Source organism: Rhinoraja longicauda, chromosome 29, assembly GCF_053455715.1.
Source record: "Rhinoraja longicauda isolate Sanriku21f chromosome 29, sRhiLon1.1, whole genome shotgun sequence".
NCBI lineage: Eukaryota > Metazoa > Chordata > Chondrichthyes > Rajiformes > Arhynchobatidae > Rhinoraja > Rhinoraja longicauda.
The window spans coordinates 16,576,620-16,602,279 of record NC_135981.1 but is presented as its reverse complement, the minus strand read 5'-3'; the positions used below and the strand labels follow the sequence as shown (position 1 = coordinate 16,602,279).

Here is a 25,660-nt window from a genome sequence, read left to right as displayed (position 1 = left end):
TTTTATTGAAAGCAAATTACAAGGACAAATGAAAATACTTTAAATTGGAATATTTGCACATGAAAACATATCATAGAAAAACATAAAAAGTGCAGTACTTTTTCTAGAACTTGAAATAACTATAGGTGTGTGTCTCTCTCATGAACAAGCTCCATTATACGTGTTGTATTTTTTTAATATAGAATTAGTAGCTGGAAGCTATTTGGCTACTTGTACCTGATCTGCCATTCAGATCATGGTTGATCTTTTACCTCAGTGCTACCTTCTCTCAATTCCGTTAATATCGAAAACATCCTAATTTATGTATACTTAAATCATATTTTAAAGCAATCAATATAATGATTTCAACTAGGTATTCTAAATAAAACTATGTATTGCTCAAGGTTACAGGATTTTTTAAAAACTATGTACAGGGCTAAAATTCAGATATTATTAGATATTTCAACACCACAAGTTTTACCTTTGCAGTTCAAGTTTGAATTAGCTGCATGAAACAAAATAATGGGACTTTCCCCAAAAACTAATTAAATGCTTTTTTAATATGCAATTCCTGTGAAGGAGAAAATGCAACAGTCAATTTGTCGAAGTGTTTTGGAGATGTTCTTCAAAGGATTTATATTAGCAAGTCAGTGGATGGCAAGCTCCACATAACTAGGTCCACTTTTCTTTGAAATAATTGTCATGGCATGTTTTGCAGCCAGAGCCTCAAAGCAGCTTAGCAAAAAGATGGAACGAACAACTCTGCAATACTTTCAATGTGAATATCTCTGGTGTGGGATTCGAATTCTCAGCATCCTGCCCCATATTCCAGGGAGCTGTCACAATGACATGCTAGAATATAATGCCCAGAGTTTAAAGAACATGAACTGACAACATATTTGCATATTTGTAATATGGCATCGATCAAAGTGAAAAGGAAAATATTTTCTCAGCAATTTCAGTTCGAACATGTTTACTGTTAACCAGTAAACAAGAAAATCCTGAACCTTAGGTGCAATGATTACAGAAATCTTAATTATGTATTTTTAACCTCAACATCTTTTCAATAATCATGCATCTTGTCACCTAATTTACATCAAATTACATCACAATACAGAAAGCTTAAAAACATTACAATCTAGAATATTTTCCATAAAAAAATATTTTTATTTTCAAACAGTAGATAAGAGTGGCTTTGTAAGAGTGACCATTAATAGAATACACTATGTATATAAGTACAATTATAAGTATACTATCTATAAATATAATTTTAATTTCACAAAATGCTGGAGTAACTCAGCAGGTCAGGCAGCATCTCAGGAGAGAAGGAATGACCGACATTTCAGGTCGAGACCCTTCTTCAGACTATAAATATAACTTCACGAGGCATGGTTCTGAAAAGCTTCCAGAAATTCTACATATTTCCTCTTCATCTGTTTTACCCGTATTGCTGAAATAAAAATATATTATCAAATTTCAGTGGCGTGTTAATGCACATGTTCAGTATGCAGAAATAGTCATGAAATTAGCTGTTCTATTTGTCTTAAATTTCTTGACATCTCAGGTCATTAAAAAAAATCTTTTTTTGTATTACATGTTCTTTGGGTAATACCAATAAGAATTAGTTCAGTTTCAGTTCAGTTTAGTTTATTGTCACATGTACCGAGGTTTAGTTTATTGTTACATGTTAAATTACTTTTTTAGGATAAGAGTTACAAAACTCACTATGTAATCTTGTAAAACTTAAATGTGCTTCAAATATGTAACAGCACATAGTGGTTATTGACTATAAATTTTGTGTCCCATAAGTTTTAAAACCTATTTGTAAATACATTTCAGCTGGAAAGACCATGCAACTGAAATTCTCATTGAAAGGTTGGTTGTAAATATTTTGTACTCACACAACGTAGCAACTTCACCACTATCCCAGGATATCACATCATTCTGTAGCCTATTCACAATCGTCTCCAACTTTGTGCATGTGACATTTATCTCTGCCATGCCAGCAAGCTCCTTCAGAAAGAGTTGGAAGATTACAAGCAATGTAGGATTCAGATACTGTCTCACCACTGAATTCTGTACCATAAGCCACATCAGCAAAGAACAGAATTGTTGCATTATATTATCAGATAAACAAGCAATGCCTAAATGATCCAATTAGCCAGGAGGAATGGACAGCCAGACAGGCCTGCTGAAAAAGTAGTTTTCATCGAGGAGATTCAATATCAAGCACTACTTGCAAATCAATGGATCTTTGATCCTTTCAATAGATTTGTAATGAGAAAACAAATGTTATCAGCTTGGTGGGTGGCATGGATCATAATACTTCCTAAGCTAGGAAAAAAAATCCTTTACCACCAATGGACCAAATACATCTCCATGCATACACTAACATCTGATTTTACTTGATGGAAACTAAATATTTTCATGTTTATGCAATGGATCTTGACAATTAATTCTTTACAATTACCAAGCCAATGACAGCAATAAACTTCAAATCTTCCTTCCATCCACACAATCTGCAATGAATGTGGAGTTTTTTTATGCGACCATAATATTTTCCTACATTTCAATCAATAATGCAAAAATATGCTTCGTTCTCCAAGAACATGAATTAACAACCATTACACAAGATTAGTCTGGATTTTAAACAAATATATATATTTTTTTTTAAATATGCACTCAAATGCTGTAAAGTTATGAAAACGTCATGAAATTACTTAAGTGCTCTCCAGACATTTCTATTATTGGTATCAGAGATTATATTTAACTCTCAAACACAGATTCTTATCGCTTGAGTATCCTAATGGATAAAGCTTTCATACTACAATCCAATCAATAAAGAGAGGACAATGATTAAGATGCAACAATCTTGGTGCTGAAAAGAAAACACATACTGAAGTAAGAAACTTACATTGATGCAAGCTGCAAGCAGTTTATGCACAGTTTTGCAGAGTGGTCCATAGTTGCAAAGTTGAGGCGGTGCTCTATTACAGTTCACACTGAATTCATGCTCAAATGTTACGGAAAACACAGTCATCAGTTGATGAAAGTCTGAAAGTGTGAGCTTCAAGGTTTGGATGGTGGTATCATTACTTTCTGCAGGTCCCATAAAATCAAACTATGCAAAACAAAAATAATCCAAAATTTTAAATTTAGGTATTATTAAACCAATTCCTTACTGATCAAAGAATGCAAATGAGATATTGAATAGCATAGTATTACAATTATCGAGCATAGGATCTTACCGATTCAATAGTTAGATATAAACTTCAGTCTGGCTGTAAGAATGCTAAGTAAAATTACCTCAGAAAGTCTGAGTCAGTTTCCAATAGATAGGAGACCAATGAAAAGATGACATTAGAAATTTCATTTGACAGACACAGAACTGCTAATGAGCGAAATGGTCCATATCACAATTGTGCATCAAATATATATAGGATAATCCTGAAGTATTTTTGGGAATGAATCAATATTCAGCATTTAACTGTGTGTATCTGACTTGGGAATGCTAGTCACTAATGTCTGTGACCAAATTGGGAAGACATTTCATTTATATGACATTTCATTGTATTTATGTATTTATTTGTTTTTGCATTTATTGCATATATGTTTGTACGCACCGTCAGGATTGGCTATTTTTTAATTTCGTTGTACTCGTTGCAATGACAATAAATGAATATTATTATTATTATTATTATTATTATTTGCCAGAATATACTTCATCTTTGCGATAAATTCATGCAAATATTCACATGGACGCATCTATTCACAAAAAGCACTAGAAATCTCATTTTCTTCTAACTAATTTGTAAAGACACATTTAACCTTGTTCTCAAAAATATGAGATTCTGCCTTCACCTGAATTCAGTATATCAGTTCATATTTTCTTTACATTCACCAATTGAGAGCTTTTTCCTCTCCTCATTCACCCAATCTAATGGACTGTTTAATGTTGCTCCTGGATTTCGCTCACGGGTAATCATCCACACAGCACTGCAGAATGATGCTTAAATTGAGTCCTATTTACAATGACACAAGTTCGGCTTCCAGGTAGGGAACTTATATAGAAGTGATTAAATAAAATCTAGATTGAAAAGGTATCAGTAATGGTGACAATCAAACTCTGGACTGTTGGGCAATGTTTGTTTTTTTGAAAATAAAAATGCACTGAATGCTCTTTAAGGAGGGAAAATTGCTCTCCGTATCTGGTTTGGATAAGACTCCAGGCCCATTAATATGGTTAACTCTTAACTGATCTTTGAGAAATGAGTAGCAAGCTCCATGCGGATATAGAAATCGACAGTAAAATGATGGCCTTCCCAATACCAACAAATCCCATTAACAAAAAGACAAATTTAAAAGATCCAAATCAGCTTCTTCCTCGGCAAGAACTAACAAAGAACTAACAAACAATAAATCAGATCATTGTAAAATGCATTGAAGAGCTTACTGTTTTCTTCATTTCTTCCAGTTGCTCATTTGTTTCTTTTAATTCCCCAGAAAGCTTTGTCAACAATCTCTCCAGAGATTCAAAAGACGGTGGAGGGGATTTCCTGAAATCATTTTTAAGATAAACAGAGTAAATAATCTCACAGAACACTAACTCTTTTCATAAATTAATTTTAAAAATCTCACTTTCTTTATATCACTTTGCATGTAATTAGCTCCAGCGTGATGAAGAAATAGAATGTAACCACTAAACATGAGCCTTGTTTCAGCAGCAATTAGCATGCTAATCACTAAATCAGAAGATCATTGGCATAGGCCCTCTTCCATGAAGTTGGCATTCAATTCAGGATAATATTTCATTGTATTACTTAAGTGCCACAGTTCGAGGGGCCATCTAGATGCAGCAGCTCCCTCAAGTGGGTGAAAAATGGCAAAATAAGGACAAATAGAGTTCCCATGATATCTAGGCCAAGACTTATCCTTCACTCCATATCACTTCACGTGTACGTTTTGTCCAATTTGTTGTTTTTTTTAAAAATGAGATCCTAGGGATGGTGTACAAGAAGCCTTTTTTACAATAGCGTTTTATTTTATAGACAGCAAAATGTTAGTCTAGAATTTCCTAAGAGATGATTCAGGTTGTCATGGCAAAATAGCAATAAATTCACTTACGTTTTCCCTCGTGATTCAAATTTGGCTTCAACTTTCTTCAGGAGCCTGTGTGCATCGAGAGAGGGAGTACAGTCCAAGTTTGCTGGCAAGCGAAGATGAGGATCACTCAGAACATCATTTAGCAGCTGGGCATTCCATTTTTTAATACACCTTAAAATAAAGAAATAAAAGTTGATTATCATATTTCAAATTCCATGTAAATATCTCAATTTACTGACCCTGGACTCAATTAATTTGATTAATTAAATTGATTATGAAGGCAGCTAATATCAAAGACCAACAACATCCTCACCATGTTCTCATCTTGCTGGTACCATTGGTTAGAAGGCACAGGACCCTGAGAACCGCCACCTCCAGGTACAAGAACAGCTTCCCCCCACCCCCATCAACCATCAACCTCTTGAAGGGAGACTTGCCTGCCTGCCTGCCCGATGTGGTTCATCTCCCCCCCCCCCCCCCCAGTGTATTTGTGTAAAACTGCTACCAGATAGCGGCGATGGCTAATTTTATCCGGTTTGGAACCATTGCTGTGTCTTAACCTATTCATAGTTTCATCTCTAAATCAGTCTTGTCTTCTGGCTCCACGATTTATTTTTAATGTTTTATTTAAATATACAGTGGGTGCTGGTGGAGGGTGTCTTTCGGTTGCACCTTTTTTTTAAAAAGGAGATTGGTTTGGCAGAAGTGGTCAGCACAAACATTTTGGACTCTTGGGGTTGACTTGATAAGTTAATGTTGTGGCCCCACGGCTTAAAGCAAACACTGCCCTTGCGCTAATGGGGCCCCTTGGCACTCACACATCAGATCCAGGACTTCACACCAGGTTCATTACCAAGTGTCTCTCTGTCCATGTTCTCCAGAGATGCTGCCTGGCCCGCTGAGTTACTCCAGCACAGTCTGAAGGAGGGTCTCGACCCGAGTCGTCACCCATTCCTTCTCTCCAGAGATTTATTCACAAAGTGCTGGAGTAACAGCAGGTCAGGCAGCATCTCGGGAGAGAAGGAATGGGTGACGTTTCGGGTCGAGACCCTTCTTCAGACTGTGCATCTCTCCAGAGATGCTGCCTGTCCCCCTGAGTTACTCCAGCGTTTTGTGTCTACCTTCGGTGTAAACCAGCATCTGCAGTTCCTCCTCCATGCACACTCTGTGTGTCCGTCTCTCTGCACTCTGCGTAGGAAGGAACTGCAGATGCTGGCTGTACACCGAAGGTAGTCATAAAATATGGGAGTAACTCAGCGGGACACGCAGCATCTCTGGAGAGCAGGAATGGGTGATGTTTCGGGTTGAGACCTGGCTTCAGAGTCTGGGTTAACTCCTCCAGCCACGTCCCAGTGTTAGAATGGAGCAGTTTCATTCCCTGTCACCGGTTTCACTGATAGAATTGGTGGGGCGGTTGGTTCTCAGAGCAGTTGTGAACTGAAGGCTTGTCAATGCTCTTTTTTTAAAAAACGTTGGGTTTGTGGAATTCTCTGCCACAGAAGGTAGTTGAGGCCAGTTCATTGGCTATATTTAAGAGGGAGTTAGATGTGGCCCTTGTGGCTAAAGGGATCAGGGGGTATGGAGAGAAGGCAGGTACGGGATACTGAGTTGAATGATCAGCCATGATCATATTGAATGGCGGTGCAGGCTCGAAGGGCCGAATGGCCTACTCCTGCACCTATTTCTATGTTTCTATGTTTCTATGAACCACCCTGCACAGCCCCACCCGCCCTCAGTACCAAAATGTGAATTTTGCATAAGATTGAACTCCATACTTTGGCTTCCACTATTATGGTCTGGCTAATTTATTGTGATATTGTTTATATGTTGTGTTACAGCAGTACTGTGCCAATAGAGTTGCAGCAAGTAACAATTTCATCGTTCTGGTCCCAGTACATATGGCAGTTAAATACTCTTGACCAAGAAAAGTGTACATTTTCTGTTGTGCAAGCTACAGGTTTCGTTATAAACTACTATTGCAAAGATTCAAACAGAAATTCAATGTCATACTGCTTTCATCCTTGCTTTATTGTCTTACTGAATTGAATGTCTTATTGAAACATTCTGTACCATCTTTCACAAAAATAAAACTGCAATTATCAGAATTTATTTCTGTGCCAAAATGAAGGTAATCAGTGTGCTTAGAGTAAACCAAATATTTGTGAGGTATCCATTTTGACAATCTACACCATCCTGTGACAGATACACTCAGTACCCAAAAGTGAGATAGGTCAGCTTAATTTTGAAGAAACAGGAATGATGAAATTATAAAATAGAATGAGGCAACAATTTAAATTAATGGGACAATGTTATTCTACTTACATAATACTTTCTATGTCTGTTGAGGCTGCTGCAGTAATGTGCTTAAATTGTTGGAGTCCACCTAACATCCGATCAATCATCACCAATTGCCTTAAAGGACTTGCTTGACCCTAATAACCAAAAGGAAATAATTATAATTTTAATTATAATTCCATTGGTGATAACCTGCAGCCATTAATAAAGCAACTTTTGGAATCTCCATCTTTAAATTAGCCTAGACCCTCCAAAGAGTATTGTATATACATCCACCTATACAGTTACACATACAGAATACAATGTCAAACAAATCAAGTGGCTGATCACCCGAGTAATGCACAATTTAGTTCATGCATTAACAATACCAATTTAGGCACATTTAGGTCGGTGGTAATGCAATAACTCCAGAGCTATAGGTAAAAGACATGTTTGTACATTGCCTAGCAAATCAAAGCTATTGCTTGTCAATTTCAATGACCATCCACGGTGAAAGTAGCAACCAGTGTTCTTAGGAGACAATGGCATCTGATTACTGCAGGGAGGTTACATGGAAACATTATTTCAACTGGAGTGTTTTTATTTCAAACACAAAGACAGCCATTTTTCCATTTAAATGGTTCTCTAATTCCCGATCAAAATCATGTCATAAGCTATTTGGCTCGAATACATAATGTTCCCTAATTCATTAATGACACTATATCCAATTTGCGTTGTGAACTACGCGTACCTGTACTGAATTTGTGAAGTTTACCAGTTTCTCTGTGACTACTTGTGCTTGCCCCATGTGTAAATAGTTTCTACCGACTTGCCAAACGTTTGCTGGCTGGTAATAGCAAACTACCTCTATTCCAGTCGGAAGGTACGAGAAACAGGGTACAAGGGAAAAGGTTCAAAGGAAAGATGTAGTGAATGGGATTGCTAGCATAGACTCAGTGCTGAAAGGCTTCCAATGCTGTAAGAAAATATATGCCATATGGAAAGATGTTGGAAAATGATCCTAAAATGCAAATTGAATAGTCAAGAAGTTACCAAAACAAGATTTCAAAACCCACACTGAGCACCAATAACTCAAAGACTTGCTATTAAATTATACATCAATCAATCAGAGCAACAATGTGATAACCTTCCACATGTAGAGTGAATTTGAAATTCAAGTAATGTAACTTTTTGAGTTAGGAAAAATCAATAAACATATTACCCTAAAGAGATCCAAGTCCTCCGCATTGCACACTCCCAAACTCTGCCCAAGCCAGGTCATTTCTGTGAAGTACAATTAACTTGATGTCATGAGTACAATATTATTTTCCCACTGTGACGTCGAACGCGAAAGAGGAAAGGTGATTTTTTTTTTTTTAAGTTTAAAATGTCAATAACTCTAAAAATATAACACCAATTTGAACGAAACTTGCTATTTGCACACCCCAGGACAATGGTGAATGAGGTAGGCCTACAATTGGTGCACTATTGTGTATCGTTTTGGCTGTATTTCGGGAACAAACAGACAAATATATGTACAAACACACAAGGTTTGGTACTTAGTAATATACTAGACAGGCGTGGACCCGATGGGTCCAAATCTCTCCTGCGGGCGCAGCTACCCTCCCTCAACTGACGATCCTGCGGGCCCGGCAACCCTCCCCAACTGACTAAAATGAACTAAAATAATTGTAAGATTGCTTTCTGGAAGCTGTTAGATGCAGTGGATGGATTTTTTTCACCATATTTAACCATATCAGAAGTATTTCTAATTCATGTCAAACATACTGCCAGCAGAGTAACTGAAGTTCACAGTTGTATATCCCCAACTCCTAAGGCTACAATTAAAACCTAATCAGATTAGTATTGAGCAGTGAACACTACTTAATTGTCTTGCTGTTGGAGATATAAACGATTCACAATAAAAACTCAACAAAACCAGTCGGTATCACTGCTTACCCTCAGTGCAAACTAAAAAATTGAAAGAATTCATTTTAAAACAAGTGATTGCCCTACAATTTGCCATGTAGCTAATATTAAGTACAATATTCAAATAAATATTAAGGTTCCGACTTGGGTTCAGGTAGTGAATTCTAAATGCTGAGAAAAAATTCAGTTTATAGATGTTTTAAAATGACAACAATCATGAGAATTTGATTACGTCACTTCCAGGAAGACAAGCTGCAAGGTAAATATGGAAACAAAAAGAACTGCAGATGCTGGAATCTTGGGCCACAAAAAAGGCTGGAGAAACTCAGCAGGTCAGGCAGTATCTGTGGAGGGAATGGACAGATGAAAAAGGGTTCCAATCCAAAATGTCGTCTGCTGATCAGTCTGAAGAAATGCCTCAACACAAAACATTGCCTGTCCAATCCTCCACAGATGCTGCCTGACCCACTGAGTTCCGACAGCCTTTTGTTTTTCATATTCTAAAAATAAGTGATTTTTTTTTACCAATGACCACAAATAATGCCGACAAACTATTTGTTCTCAAAATAATATTTCACAATATCTCAATGTTCAGAGAACTGAAAAAAAGAATTGAAACTATTGCCTTGGACTATAAAGTTCTGTTCTACAATGAACAGCAGGAAAATAAGGAAGACAAGAAAATAAGGAAGACATCCTACCTTTTATTACAAGTTCTGTTCCATTGTCCTGAATGGTCTTGTAATGTAGCTCTTCAAATTTCCTTTTGAGCCGTGGATCGATGCTACAAAAAGGAATTGATTTGATTATTTTACTATTGTCAGATACTTGCATGGTGAAATAAGATATTTAAATTGCCTCTCTCCCAACATAGCCCCACCACTAATCCTTCCCTTCCTACTATTGGCAGCAGTGCCTGTTTCCGAGCCACTGAAACACCTTTTTTAAATATCCTTAAAAAATAAAGAAATATTCTAAGGGGAGTAAGAGGCAACCGTGGCTGACAAGTTAGAGATGGAATAAAACTAAAAGAAAAGATGTATAAGATAGCAAAGAGTAGCAGGAAGCCAGAGGAGTGGGCAACTTTCAAAGGACAACAGCAGATAGCAAAAAGGGCAATACGGGCTGAAAAGATGAGGTACAAAGCAAAGCTGGCCAAGAATATAAAGGACAGTAAAAGCTTTGTTAGGTATGTTAAGAGAAAAAGATTAGTAAAGACAAATGTGGGTCCCTTGACGGCAGGAACGGATGAAATTATTATGGGTAACAAGGAAATGGCGGAAGAGTTGAACAGGTACTAGGATCTGTCTTCACTAAGGAAGACACAAACAATCTCCCAAATGTACTAGTGAACAGAGGATCAAGGGAGACAGAGGAACTGAAAGAAATTTGCATTAGACGAGAAATAGTATTGGGTAGACTGATGGGACTGAAGGCTGATAAACCCCCAGGGCCTGATGGTCTGCATCACAGGGTACTCAAGGATGTGGCTCAAGAAATTGTGGACGCATTGGTGATCATTTTCCAATGTTCAATAGATTCAGGATCAGTTCCTGTGGATTGGAGGGTAGCTTTAATGTTATCCCACTTTTCAAGAAAGGGGTGAGAGATAAAATGGGGAATTATAGACTAGTTAGCCTGACATCAGTGGTGGGGAAGATGCTGGAGTCAATTATTAAAGAGATAATAACGGCGTATTTGGACAGCAGTAAAGGGATTAGTCCAAGTCAGCATGGATTTATGAAGGGGAAATCCTGCTTGACTAATCTTCTGGAATTTTTTGAGGATGTGACAAGTAAAATGGATGAAGGAAAGCCAGTGGATGTAGTGTATCTAGTCTTTCAGAGAGCCTTTGATAAGGTACCAAACAGGAGGTTGGCGAGCAAAATTAGAGCACATGGTATTGGGGGTAGGGTATTGACATGGATAGAGAATTGGTTGGCAGACAGGAAGCAAAGAGTAGGAATAAACAGGTCCTTTTCAGAATGGCAGGCAGTGGAGAGTGGAGTGCCGCAAGGCTCGGTGCTGGGGCCGCAACTATAAATTCTAAAAGGACTAGACAAGCTAGATGCAGAAAAAATGTTCCCAATGTTGGGGGATTCCAGACCCAGGGGACACAGTCTAAGAATAAAGGGGAGGCCATTTAAAACTGAGGTGAGAAGTAACTTTTTCACCCAGAGAGTTGTAAATTTGTGGAATTCTCTGCCACAGAAGGCAGTGGAGGCCAATTCACTGGATGAATTTAAAAGAGAGTTAGATAGAGCTCTAGGGGCTAGTGGAATCAGGGGATATGGGGAGAAGGCAGGCACATGTTACTGATTGTAGATGATCAGCCATGATCACAATGAATGGCGGTGCTGACTCGAAGGGCCAAATGGCCTCCTCCTGCACCTATTTTCTGTTTCTATGTTTCTTCCTTTCAATTAAGAAAAGCCATTTTCTAATCCTAAACAGCTTTCTCTCAACTACCGCCAAATTTTCCAAAGGTGCTTTATCTCACCCATTCCTTCTCTCCTGAGATACTGCCTGACCTGCTGAGTTATTCCAGCATTTTGTGAATAAATACCTTCGATTTGTACCAGCATCTGCAGTTATTTTGTTACATTATCTCTACTCAAAATGGCTTCTCATCAACTCTATCCTCGACTTTTGAAGATAAAATTATCTCCCACAGTTTTACACCTTCCCTTCCTTCTATTGGCAGCAGTGCCAGTCTCTGAGCCATAACTGCTTTTTAAATGTCCCTTCTTACAATTGAAGACCTCTTCCCAAATGAAGACCTCCTCCCAATCACAAACAGCTCTTTCTTTCAACTCTTTGGAGCCTGAATCACTGGATGTATCAGGCATGTGAGTGAGGTAAAAAAAAAAAGAGGAAAAGAGCCGAGCGTTTGCGTGTCGTACAATGGGGGTCAAAAAATTGGAAAATAATTTTAAAATGTACACACAAAATTACCAGTTTCAAGCCTCTTTTAGTGCATTTCAAAGTAAAAACAGACATTACAAAATAATGTGAATATATCACTGTGCATTGATAACATTTAAGTAAATTTGCATATTAATTGATAATCAGCCCAAAAAGGTGGTAATTGGCGTTTCTGCTGTGTTTTATTTTTTAACCCTGTCTTAATTAATTTAGTTATATAATCTTGCACTTAAATTTGATATTTACTCATTACAGTTCCACTACTGCTTTTCTGGCACTCTTGGTTCCAGCGCTTTGCTGGTTTATCCAGCAGGCCAAGGAAGTCGACTATGGGGATAGATTTGCTGGCTCCAGCTGAGCTGGAGTTCCAGAGCCCCGGCCGCAAGTTGCAAATTCAACCCACCGATCGGCCGTGGAAGTCCCGATGAGGTCGAGATTGGCTGCCTTACCCAGCCTAGGTGCCACATTTTCGGGGAGACTTCCAAGGCGCGGAGGATTTATTGCGGAACCGTTAGCGACCTCTAGCGGAACCCTGGTGTTCATTACAAGTCTATACATCGTTTTTGGGTTTTTTTCTTTCTTTTTTTGGATTCGATTTCTCCGTTTATTTAGCAAAGTGAAAAACACGGAAATCATGCAATAAGCGCGGAAAATTGATTTTTAAAAAGCGGAAATCCGCGGAAAATTCACATGCCTGATGTATTCAAAGACAGGTTTTTGGTTTATTGTGGAATCCAAGATTATGGAGATGGAAAACAGTGGAGCTGAAATCATTATCACTTTAGCTAAATTTAACCACTTTATCATTTGACTGAATTGTGGAGCAAATGCATGGTGGAATATTGGCCGACTACTAACTGCTCCTATATCTCATGTTCTTAAATTTGGATTAAAACACAAATTAAGCAGCCGCTTTAAGAACATCCATTTCTATTTCCATACTTCCAGATACGTGATATTCAACAAAAAAAGGAAATAAAACCATTTGGGCTTTAAATCCTCATGATCAAAGGGAAAGGTCTGTTGTCATCATCAACATTACATGTGTCAATTAAGTAAAGGTCAGAATCAAGTCTCTCCACCCTGCTCCGACAGTGCAGCTTCAAAACAATAGCTTCACTTATTGGGTCATCTTAGATCATCATAAGATCAGAAGACATAGGAGCAGAACTTGGCCATCCGACCCCTTGTCCAAGGATACTTCAGTATCCCGAAGTACAGGAAGATTTTGCTGCGTGACTTTCAGATTTGGAGTCATTCTGGAGGGAGGACGATTCCAGCATTGACTTGTAAAAGATTAGCCATAATTGTATTATAAATTGACCGAATTAGCAAGCTATATATTATTCATATTTCATCTTGTCCATCAACAGTTTCAACATCTCCCACAGCCCAGTTAAGTTCATCAAAGCTTCAGAAACGACCCAGAAGTGACCTAAATATATGACCCTAGTTATATGATGACCAGTTAAAGGATTCAGGCTCAATATTAATTACAGGGAACAAATAACATTGCACATTTGTTTGTCATTTGTCAATGCCAATTGTTAACTGCAGTAAGAAAAAAGCAATACAGCTGGGAGCATCGGACATCAAGCACAGGGTTCACACTCTGCCTCATTTCCTTCAATCTTACTAAATATAAAATATGAGCAAACATTTCATAAATCCCAAGAACAACGATGAATGGAAAATCAGTGAGAACCTGATGCATAACCATTCTAGGATCTGAAGTCTGTCTTCTCCCGGTGTGCACAGTAACTGAATAACTGCAGCTGAATCATCCACTCCGATTTCTTCCATAAGTGGGGATTTCAAATCCTAAAAGAGCAACACCAACATCAGGAGAGGACAAGAGGGAATGTTATAACTTTTTTTACAGAAACAATATGCCATGCAAAATTCCTGAATGTCCTCTCGGAAGAGAAAAAAAAATTACATCTAAAGACAACACATTTCTCTATGTCTGAAGAAGGGTCATTCATTCCCGTCTCCTTATTCATTCTTCCCAGGTTGGTTAAAGTGGATCCAGAAATCTCCTTTCCAAATAAAAATCATAAATGCATGCATAATATTATTCAACAACGAATGCAGCATCTCTGAGTGAAATTATGCAAAAAATACCTTGCTTGACATAAACAGACATGGGCAGCTCCCTCTTCTCCCCTCTCCCATCAGGCAAGAGGTACAGATGTATGAAAAAGCACACTCCAGATTCAGGGACAGTTTCTTCCCAGCTGTCATCAGGCAACTGAACCATCCTATCAATAACTACAACTACATCTACCTCATTGGAAGCCCTTGGACTATCTTTAATCAGACTTTACTGGACTTTATCTTGCACTGTATGTTATTCCCTTCATCCTATATCAGTACACTGTCGATGGCTTGATTGTAATCATGTATGGTATTTCCACTGACTGGATAGCACGCAACAAAAAGCTTTCTCTGTACCTCGGTACATGTGACAATAAACTAAACTAAATTAATAGATGGAAGATTATATCCTGCCTGAATGAAAGGAAATAATATCACTCACGATATTTCCATTTATGGATAAAACAATCTTTTAATTAGCAAGGTAAATTAACAATTAATTTTCACTGTCAAGCATCTTACAATGAGGATGCATTCACACCATAGCATTGGGTTTTCCCAGATTACACTTCACTAATACAGGTTCATACATGACAAATCTGGTGTGAGACAATTAACCTCAGAACCAGTAGTAGATGAAAATATAAAATCTTTATTGCAAGTGTGTAGTTAACAGCCCTAGGTGTACTGACTGACACCTCTCAACAAATTATCAGTTATAAACATAATTATCCATCCAATAACTTAAGAGTTGACACAGTCGGCTCCACAAAGAGCCCATATGGAGCGTTGAAGGGCGTTGAATGCCCTTGCCCATATGGATAACTTTATCATGTTCACAGTGGAAAAGTACAGAGGAAATAAATACTATTTCACCTTCAATATCATTATTAACCCTTCATTGTCATCAACAGAATTCACTCAAATAATTCAGGATTTCAGACCAGATTGATTGAATGTACAACATAGAAACAAGCCCTTCGGCCCACCGAGTTCACGTCGACCATCGCCCACCCATTCACAAGTTTGATGTTATCCCACTTTCTCATCCATTCCCCACACAGTTGGGGCAATTTATAGAGATCAATTAACCTACAAATCCACACGTTTTTGGGGCGTGGGAGGAAACCAGAGCGCTCGGAGGAAACCCACAGTCACAGGGAGAACATGCAAACTCCGCAGACAGCACCTGGGGTGAGGATCAAACTTGGGTCTCCAGTGCTGTTAGGCTGCAATTCCACCAGCTGTATCATTGTGCCACCCTAGTTCAGGACTGGAGTTCAATTACACTCCACTAATTCAGGATTTGAGACTAGATTACACCCAATTATTTGGGGATTTGTCATGTTGTGCCCCTAAATTAATGGTGCAATCAACTAATTCACGACACAAAATGACATCAGATTATCCTGCACAAATCCAGAAGTAACCATGGTAATATACCATTAATTTAGGATTTAACAGCCTGCAACCAAGTAACATGGAACATAAAACAAAATTAGATGATATATTCTACTAAAACCGCATTTGACAGCATACTCCACAGAACGTCCAAAACTACTGCCATTCCTACCCTACAAAATGTGATAGGATTCACCCAGCTACTTTAAAAACTGGATATTGGTAAGACTGCACCTGAAATACAGTATACAGTTTTAGTCCCCTGCACAAGAACGGATGTATTCGCAATGGAAGCAGTTACAAGAAAACTCTGAATGACAATAGACAATAGGTGCAGGAGTAGGCCATTCAGCCCTTCGAGCCAGCACCGCTATTCAATGCGATCATGGCTGATCACTCTCAATCAGTACCCCGTTCCTGCCTTCTCCCCATACCCCCTCACTCCGCTATCCTTAAGAGCTCTATCCAGCTCTCTCTTGAAAGCATCCAACGAACTGGCCTCCACTGCCTTCTGAGGCAGAGAATTCCACACCTTCGCCACTCTCTGACTGAAAAAGTTCTTCCTCGTCTCCGTTCTAAATGGCCTACCCCTTATTCTTAAACTGTGGCCCCTTGTTCTGGACTCCCCCAACATTGGGAACATGTTTCCTGCCTCTAATGTGTCCAATCCCCTAATTATCTTATATGTTTCAATAAGATCCCCCCTCATCCTTCTAAATTCCAGTGTATACAAGCCCAATTGCTCCAGCCTTTCAACATACGACAGTCCCGCCATTCCGGGAATCAACCTAGTGAACCTACGCTGCACGCCCTCAATAGCAAGAACATGGAGACCAAAACTGTACACAGTACTCCAGGCGCGGTCTCACCAGGGCCCGGTACAACTGTAGAAGGAACTCTTTGCTCCTATACTCAACTCCTCTTGTTATGAAGGCCAACATTCCATTGGCTTTCTTCACAGCCTGCTGTACCTGCATGCTTCCTTTCAGTGACTGATGCACTAGGACACCCAGATCTCGTTGAACATCCCCTCTTCCTAACTTGACACCATTCAGATAATAATCTGCCTTTCTATTCTTACTTCCAAAGTGAATAACCTCACACTTATCTACATTAAACTGCATCTGCCATGTATCCGCCCACTCACACAACCTGTCCAAGTCACCCTGCAGCCTTATTGCATCTTCCTCACAATTCACACTACCCCCCAGCTTAGTATCATCTGCAAATTTGCTAATGGTACTTTTAATCCCTTCATCTAAGTCATTAATGTATATCGTAAATAGCTGGGGTCCCAGCACCGAACCTTGCGGTACCCCACTGGTCACTGCCTGCCATTCCGAAAGGGACCCATTTATCCCCACTCTTTGCTTTCTGTCTGTCAACCAATTTTCTATCCATGTCAGTACCCTACCCCCAATACCATGTGCTCTAATTTTGCCCACTAATCTCCTATGTGGGACCTTGTCGAAGGCTTTCTGAAAGTCGAGGTACACCACATCCACTGACTCTCCCCTGTCAATTTTCCTAGTTACATCCTCAAAAAATTCCAGTAGATTTGTCAAGCATGATTTCCCCTTCGTAAATCCATGCTGACTCGGAATGATCCTGTTACTGCTATCCAAATGCTCAGCAATTTCGTTTTTTATAATTGACTCCAGCATCTTCCCCACCACTGATGTCAGACTAACTGGTCTATAATTACCCGTTTTCTCTCTCCCTCCTTTCTTAAAAAGTGGGATAACATTTGCTATCCTCCAATCCACAGGAACTGATCCTGAACCTATAGAACATTGAAAAATGATCTCCAATGCTTCCACTATTTCTAGAGCCACCTCCTTAAGTACCCTGGGATGCAGACCATCAGGCCCTGGGGATTTATCAGCCTTCAGTCCCATCAGTCTACCCAAAACCATTTCCTGCCTAATGTGGATTTCCTTCAGTTCCTCCATCACCCTAGGTTCTCCGGCCCCTAGAACATTTGGGAGATTGTGTGTATCTTCCTCAGTGAAGACAGATCCAAAGTAACGGTTTAACTCGTCTGCCATTTCTTTGTTCCCCCCATAATAAATTCCCCTGCTTCTGTCTTCAAGGGACCCACATTTGCCTTGACTATTTTTTCCTCTTCACGTACCTAAAAAACTTTTGTTTACAAACCAAAAGGGCACTACCCTAAACATCTCTCAGAATGAGAGTCTGAAGAAGGTCCCTACCCTAAACATCACATATCCATGCTCTCCAGAGATGCTGCCTGATCTGTTGTTACTTCTGCATTTGTGCATTTTTCTGGAATGAGGGTTGCCCTATCTCCAACAGCTAAAAAAGTTAAAATGCTGGAAGAACTCAGCCAGTCAGGCAGCATCTCTGGAGGGAATGGGCAGATGACATTTCAAGTGTGCACTCTTCTTCAGAATGATTGAATAAAAGTAATGTAGAGAGAGAAATACGAGAATGCAGTATTATATTTTCCATTTAGAGACAGCTTTTAAATTTAGCCTTTTAACATTTTTCAGTTTAGTTTTGAGATTCAGCTTGGAAACAGGTACTTTGGCCTATGGAGTCACACTGACCATTAATCAAACATTCATAATTCTGTATGTGTATGAAGAAACTGCAGATGCTGGCTTACACCGAAGATAGACACAAAATACGATACGATAGAACTTTATTTATCCTAGGAAGGAAATTGGTCTGCCAACAGTCATAAAACACAAGATACATGAAAGTAAAGTGATAAACGGAAAGGATTGGGGAGGGGGAGGGTGGGAGTCAATCTACCCCATGACAGAAGGGGGAGGAATAACCACAGGGAAAAAGGATATCCTGTGGCTCTGTACTGAATCTTGGTGGAACCAGTCTGTTGCTGAAGTTACTCCTCAGGCTGACCAGTGTGTCATGGAGGGGGTGAGCTGTATTGTCCAAGATGTTCGAAGATAGACACAAAATGCTGGAGTACACAGCGGGACAGGCAGCATCTCTGGAGAGAAGGAACGGGTGACATTTCAAATCGAGACCCTTCTTCAGACTGGAGAAGGGTCTCGACCCGAAACATCACCCATTCCTTCACTCCTGAGATGCTGCCTACCCTGCTGAGTTACTTCAGCATTTTGTGTTTATCATCACTAGTTCTGTTATCCTAATTTCATGTGTACTCCCTGCATACCATGGGTAATTTATACACCAATTAACTAAATCTTGAAACCTCACCACCCATCCATGTTTCTCCAGGAATGCCCCAGTATTAGCGCCCTTTTGTTTTGTAAATCAGTATGGTCTGCTCCTTGTTTCTAACCTATAAACCTGTTCTTGGAACCTATTTCTGTGATCCTTTCTGCCCCACCATTTATTTTACTTATTCAGGTTAGCTTTTCTCACTCTTGATCTCCTCTTAGATTGCCATTCTCCAAGGAAACTAGTTCAACCAAGCTGTTAAAAAAAAAAAGATTAGGAGGAAATAAAACAGGCACTGTGACAAATCAGTGAGTGGAATGTGTGATTGAAACAGTCTATTCAAGGGTGGGAGATGACAGTGACAGTGAAGCACGGTCACACCTAAAGCGCTGCTCAACTCAGCGGGTCCAGCAGCGTCCGTGGAGGCGGTGGGACGGTCAAGTGGGGGACCCCGCATCGGGGGAGAGGGAGTTGCTTGGGACAGATCAGCCAGCAAGGGGTCGAGTGGCCCCTTATTTGTGCCAACAGGAGCCCGGGGACCCCGGGTGAGCGGTGGGGACACGGGACGACGGGAGGGGGGGACTCGGGACGAGCGGTGGGCCTTGCTCCCCTGCCCTATGCCGCCGCCGCGACCACCTTTCCGCTTCTCTTCTCCCCTCACCCAGAGGTGAATGGCGCCAAGCTGCCCTCACCGTCAGTCTCCGCAACAGCCGCCATCCCAACGCCTCCTCGTTCAAACCCGCCGCCATCGCCAACCGCCACCAGCGCCACCGTCACCGCGCCCCCGCCGCCCATTGGGTCGACCGCGCATCGGTCACACGACCCCGCTCGCCGATTGGCCCCGGGACCGCCGGGACACGCCCATATATGGGCGGGATCTAACGCGGCCGTGCGCGTGCGCACTGCCAGTCTAATTCTTGACAGGCGAGAGGCAGGGATTAAGTCAAGTTTATTTGTCACATACACATACAAGATGTGCAGTGAAATGAAAGGTCACCCACAGTCCAGCAATAAGAGCAATAAAAAATAAGCAATTTCACACACAATCACAAAACAACAACAAAAAGATACATCCATCACAGTGAGTCTCCTCACAGGAGATCAAGAGTGAGAATCTTGAGTTTGGAACAAAGTCGAGAGTCTGGAGTGTTTTATTGAAGCAGAGGGTATTGAAGACGTGTTTTATTGTCATATGTGTCCTAGGTAGAACTTCTTACATAGTTCTATCTTCTTTCTTAGGTGAAATTCTTACTAACTGAGTGTGTGGGAAGGAACTGAAGATGCTGGTTTACACCGAAGAGAGACACAAAATGCTGGAGTGATTAACGGGACAGGCAGCATCTCAATAGACAATAGACAATAGGTGCAGGAGTAGGCCATTCGGCCCTTCGAGCCAGCACCGCCATTCAATGTGATCATGGCTGATCACTCTCAATCAGTACCCCGTTCCTGCCTTCTCCCCATACCCCCTCACTCCGCTATCCTTAAGAGCTCTATCCAGCTCTCTCTTGAAAGCATCCAACGAACTGGCCTCCACTGCCTTCTGAGGCAGAGAATTCCACACCTTCACCACTCTCTGACTGAAAAAGTTCTTCCTCGTCTACGTTCTAAATGGCCTACCCCTTATTCTTAAACTGTGGCCCCTTGTTCTGGACTCCCCCAACATTGGGAACATGTTTCCTGCCTCTAATGTGTCCAATCCCCTAACTATCTTATATGTTTCAATAAGATCCCCCCTCATCCTTCTAAATTCCAGTGTATACAAGCCTAATTGCTCCAGCCTTTCAACATACGACAGTCCCGCCATTCCGGGAATTAACCTAGTGAACCTACGCTGCACACCCTCAATAGCAAGAATAGCCTTCCTCAAATTTGGAGACCAAAACTGCACACAGTACTCCAGGTGCGGTCTCACCAGGGCCCGGTACAACTGCTCTGGAGAGGAGGAGTGGGTGACATTTCAGGCCGAGACCCTTCTTCAGACTGAACAAAATGCTGGATTTAACTTAACCCCAAGACCCTTCTTCAGACTGAACAAAATGCTGGAGTAACTTAACCCCGAGACCCTTCTTCAGACTGAACAAAATACTGGAGGAATACAGCAGGTCAAGCAGCATCAATGGTGGGAAATGGGATCCTTATTCTTCACGCACAGTAACACACGTTAACCATTAAAGACACACGAGGGTAGAGCAAACCTTGGTGGGTGGCACAGTGTTGTATCACAGCACCAGAGACTCAAGACCCGTGGTTGATCCTGATCCTGGGGTCCTGCCTGTGTGGAGTTTGCACGTTCTTCCTATGACCGTGCAGATTTCCTTCTGGTGCTCCAGTCTCCCCCTGCACCCCCCTGCAAGCGGCTTTGTAGCTTAGACGGCCTCTGTAAATTGGCCCTGGTGTGTATGGAGTGGATGCAAAAGCAGAACCAGTGTGAACGGGCGATTGATGATTGGCGTGGACTCGGTGGGCCGAATAAACGTGTTTCCATGCTGTGTCTGATCAATTATTCAATCGCCAGTAGAGTGCGGTCCTGACCTCCCACTTACCTCATTGGAGGCCTAGGCTTTGACCAGACTTTGTCATGCCCGACGACAGGCTTGGCTCGCTGCCGCGGTAATGAGAACCGGCCCGGAGAGATTGAGGCCGAGCCCGGCCTCTGCTCACCCCGTGCACTGGAGAGGAGAGGAGAGGAGCAGACTGGCGGAGAGGGCCTCTGTAGGCCCGGTCTCAGCCTGGGGCTCGACCTGGCAAGCCACGGCAGTTTCCCAACCGCAGGAATTAGAGTGGAGATGGCGGGAGACGCTGGTCAAAGAAGAACCAGGAGGGTGTCTACCTCAAGGTCAGTTGTGGGAGGCGCCCCCCTCCCCAGAGAAGGAGGGCTGAAGAGGAGGAGAGGGACGTCGGATCGCAGTATGGCCGGAATGGAAGTGATGGCTGCAACGGGCATTGTGGCCGGTTGCAGTTGGGACTGTAAACTGCTGCCAAAATGGCATAACTTGCAGATGGACTCGGTGGGCTGTTCTGTGGATTTTGTACTGACTGGAGTCACTGTGCTTATGTATTGGGATAATCTTGCTGAGCTGTATGCAAAAAAAAATGCATTTCACTGTACCTGGTACTCGTGACAATAAAGAAACCATTGTACCTTAATCTCTCCCAACTCCGTTCTGAGGTTCTCATCTCCTTTATGGAGACCACTATCATCCTGTTGCCAAAGAAAAGCAAGGTGGCCTGCCTTAATGACTGCTGTCTAGTGGCTCTGACATCCACTGTAATGAAATGCTTCAAGAAGCTGGTCTTGGCGCACATTAACTCCAGCCTTCCACACAAACTTGATCCACTGCATGCGGTCATTGAAGCTATGGCCAAGGAAGCACACCTGCACGTCTACTTGGGGGCAAAGTGGAGATTATTCTGAGATAGAAGATATATATGCATTTGGATAGAAGGGCTGATTAGGGATAGTCAGTATGGTTATGTAAAGTGGGAGATCATGTCTACTGAATCTGGGTTTTTTTGAAGAGGTAATCAAAAAGATTGCTGAGGGCAAAGCCCTAGTCATCTATATGGACTCCAGTAAGGCATTTGATAAGGTTCTGAATAGTAGACTACCCTGGAAGTTACTGTAACACACATGGGATCCAGAGAAAGCTAATGGACTGGATAGAGAATTGGCTTCCAGGAAGGAAGCTGAGGGCAATGGTGCAAGGTTGTTTCTCACACTGGATGCATGTGACCAATGGTGTTCCTCAGAGATCGGTGCTGGGCTCATTACTGTTTGTGGTTTATCTCAACAAATTAGATGAGAATGCAGAAGGCATGATTAATAAGTTTGCAGATACCACTAAAGTGGGTTGTATTGTAGATAGCGAAGATGGTTATCAAAAATTACAGCAAGATCTTGATCAGTTGGGCAAGTTGGCTGAGGAATGGTCAATGAGGTTTAATGCAGATAAGTGTAAGTTATTGCATTTTGGGAAGTCAAACCAGGGCAGGACCTTCACAGTGAATGGCAGAGCCCTGGGGAGTGCTTTAGAGTAGAGTGATCTCGGAATGCAGGTACATAATTCCTTGAAAGTGGTGTCACAGTTAAGAGGGTGATCAACAAGGCTTTCGGTGCATTGGCCTTCGTCAGTCCAGCTATTGAGTTTAAAAGTTGGGAAGTTATGTTACAGTTGTACAAGGTGTGGGAAAGGCGGCATGTGGGGTATTGTGTTCAGTTTTAGTCACCCTGCCATAGGAGTGATGTGGTTAAGCAGGAAAGAGTCGGAGAAGATTTACGAGGATATTGCCAGAACTTCAGGGCCTGAGCCATAGGAAGAAGTTGGGCAAACTAGGACTGCACGAGGATGAGACATGATCTTGTAGAGGTGTATAAGATCATGCGGGGAATAGATGGAGTAAATGCATGTGTCTTTTACCCAGAGTAGGGGAATCAAGAACTGGGGACATAAGCTATGAGCTAACAAAGTTGGTAGATTCTTGCTTTATGAATCTAATTACTCCATCCACATTGGTTGCTTCATTATGGAAGCACACTGTTGAACAGATGGCATAAACATTTGCTGCATAACAGCTTGTCCCAGTGGCTGAGAGAGCAGAAAGAAATGCTCTTCCAGCACACGTCAACTGTGCAGGAGTTGGGAATCAAAAATAAAACGGAAAATGCCAAAATATCTCACTTGGTTGGGACATCTCTGTGGATTTGTGAAAAAATGAACAATTCTGGTGAAAGTCATCGATCCAAAACTTGAATTCCAACTCTCACTCCTTTGTTATTGACAGCTAAATTTATTTTTTATCAAATTCGAGTTGTTTAAAAGCTGCAGATTTACCGACTTCCATAAATGTATCTAATTTCTATAAAGCACAAGATTATATGGGAACCTTGTGTGTTAAGTTCATCAGATTGAGTGGTTGAAAGGTGTGGTATGAAAACAGGCACTGCTGACCATTGGTCGCCCGTTCATAATAGTTCGATGTTATCCAACTTTCTCATCCACTCCCTACACACTGGAGGCAATTTACAGGGGCCAATTAACCAACAAACCCACATATCTTTGGTATATGGGAGGAAAGCGGAGCACCTGGGGGAACCCACATGGTCACAGGGAAAATGTGCAAACACCACAGACAGCACCTGAGATAAGGACTGAACCCGGGTCTTCTGACACTGAAGCACCAGCTCGACCAGCAGCACCACTTTGGCCCCCGGTTGTGCATAACATGCTGAGAACAGTGTGTTTATGCACATAACAAAATGTCTTTGAAATAAATGGCTTGCTTAGTTATTTATTTTTAAGATCAGTTAGGAATCGATTACATTTCTGGGAATTTGAATCAAATCTGGCAGATCAGATAAGAATGGCAGGTTTCCTAAAACATTTTAGAAAATTAGCCATGAGATTGCAGACAGCTACAAATCAAATAAGGTTGTCATACTGGTGGATTTTAACTTTCCAAATATTGACTGGGAGTACAGTGTGAAAGGTTTCGACAGGGTGCAATTTGCCAAAAGTGTTCAGGAGAGTTTTCTCCGGCAATATGTAGAGGCCCCCACACAGGAGAGAGCAACACTAGTCTTAGGAAATTGGGAGGGGCAAGTATTTGTGGATGAGCCTTTTGGGGCCAGCGACCACCGTTCGATTAGGTTTAAGATAGATATGGATAGGGGCAGAGAGAGCCCACGAGTTAAAATGTTAAGTTGGGGAAGGCCATCTTTGACGGTATGAGAGAGGGACTCACTCCAGTTGATTGGAGTAGGTTGTTTGAAGGAAAAGGAATGTCAGGAAAGTGGGATGTTTTTAAAACTTTGCTGACAAGAGCACAGGACATGCACGTGTATTAGAGTGAAGGGCAAGGCAGGCAAACATAAGAAAGATTGGATGACGAGGGAAATTGAGGTCAAGAAAATGAAGGAGGCATGGGACAGGTATACGCAGCTGGGATCAAGTGTATCCCTGCAGGAGTTTCGGAACTAAGGACCAAACAAAAAAATGCAATCGGAAGGGCAAAAAGAGAAAAGGAGATAGCTCTGGCAGATAACATTAAGGATAATCGCAAGAGATTTTATGTACATAAAGGGAAAAAAGGTAACCAGAGAGAATGAGGCCACTCAAGAATCAAAGTGGTCAACGCTGTGTGGATCCACAGGAGTTGACAAAGGTCCTTATTGAGTATTTCTCTGTTTTCACAATGGAGAAAGACAGGACTGAGGAACTTGGGGCAGTCAATTGAAGTGTCGAGAGCAGTCAGTATTACGGTCGAAGAGGCACTGACGGTCCTGACACGTATGAAGCTAGACGAATCTCCAGGGCCTGATCAGATATATCCGACGACACTGGGAAACCAGAGAAGAAATTGTGGGAACTCTGGCTGAAATTTACAAGTCGTCATTAAATACAGGAGAGGTGCCCGAAGACTGAAGGGTGACAAATGTTGCACCTCTATGGAAAAAGGGCTGGGAACTATAGGCCAGAGAGCTTAACATCCATAGTCGTAAAGTTACCACAGAGTATTCTGAGGGATAAGATATACATGCATTTGCAACACAATGTTGGGTTGAGCTGTGCCCATGATGGACAGGGCTGAGTCGACCACTCTCCACAGCATTTTGCATTCCTGTGCGTCGGAATTGCCATACCAGGCTGTGATGCCAACTGTCGGGTTACTTTGTGCCATACATCCATAAATGCTTGTTAGCGTATTCAGAGACATGCCAATTTTTTTAACTTCTAAGAAACTAGAGAAGTGGCAAACATTCTTTGTGAGTACATTTATG

At 41.2% G+C, this 25,660-nt stretch overlaps 1 protein-coding gene across 1 annotated transcript; it reads right to left on the bottom strand.

Moving 5' to 3' along the window:
- Nucleotides 1-19,674, bottom strand: haus7 (HAUS augmin-like complex, subunit 7). Its single transcript, XM_078424640.1, is given in 11 exon segments — nucleotides 1-1,429; nucleotides 1,881-1,992; nucleotides 2,894-3,100; nucleotides 4,433-4,535; nucleotides 5,104-5,253; nucleotides 7,405-7,514; nucleotides 8,579-8,640; nucleotides 9,987-10,069; nucleotides 13,916-14,031; nucleotides 19,572-19,646; nucleotides 19,648-19,674. Coding segments are annotated over 11 exon segments (1,116 nt in total). The 3' UTR covers nucleotides 1-1,358.
- Nucleotides 19,675-25,660: the final 5,986 nt, after the last annotated feature.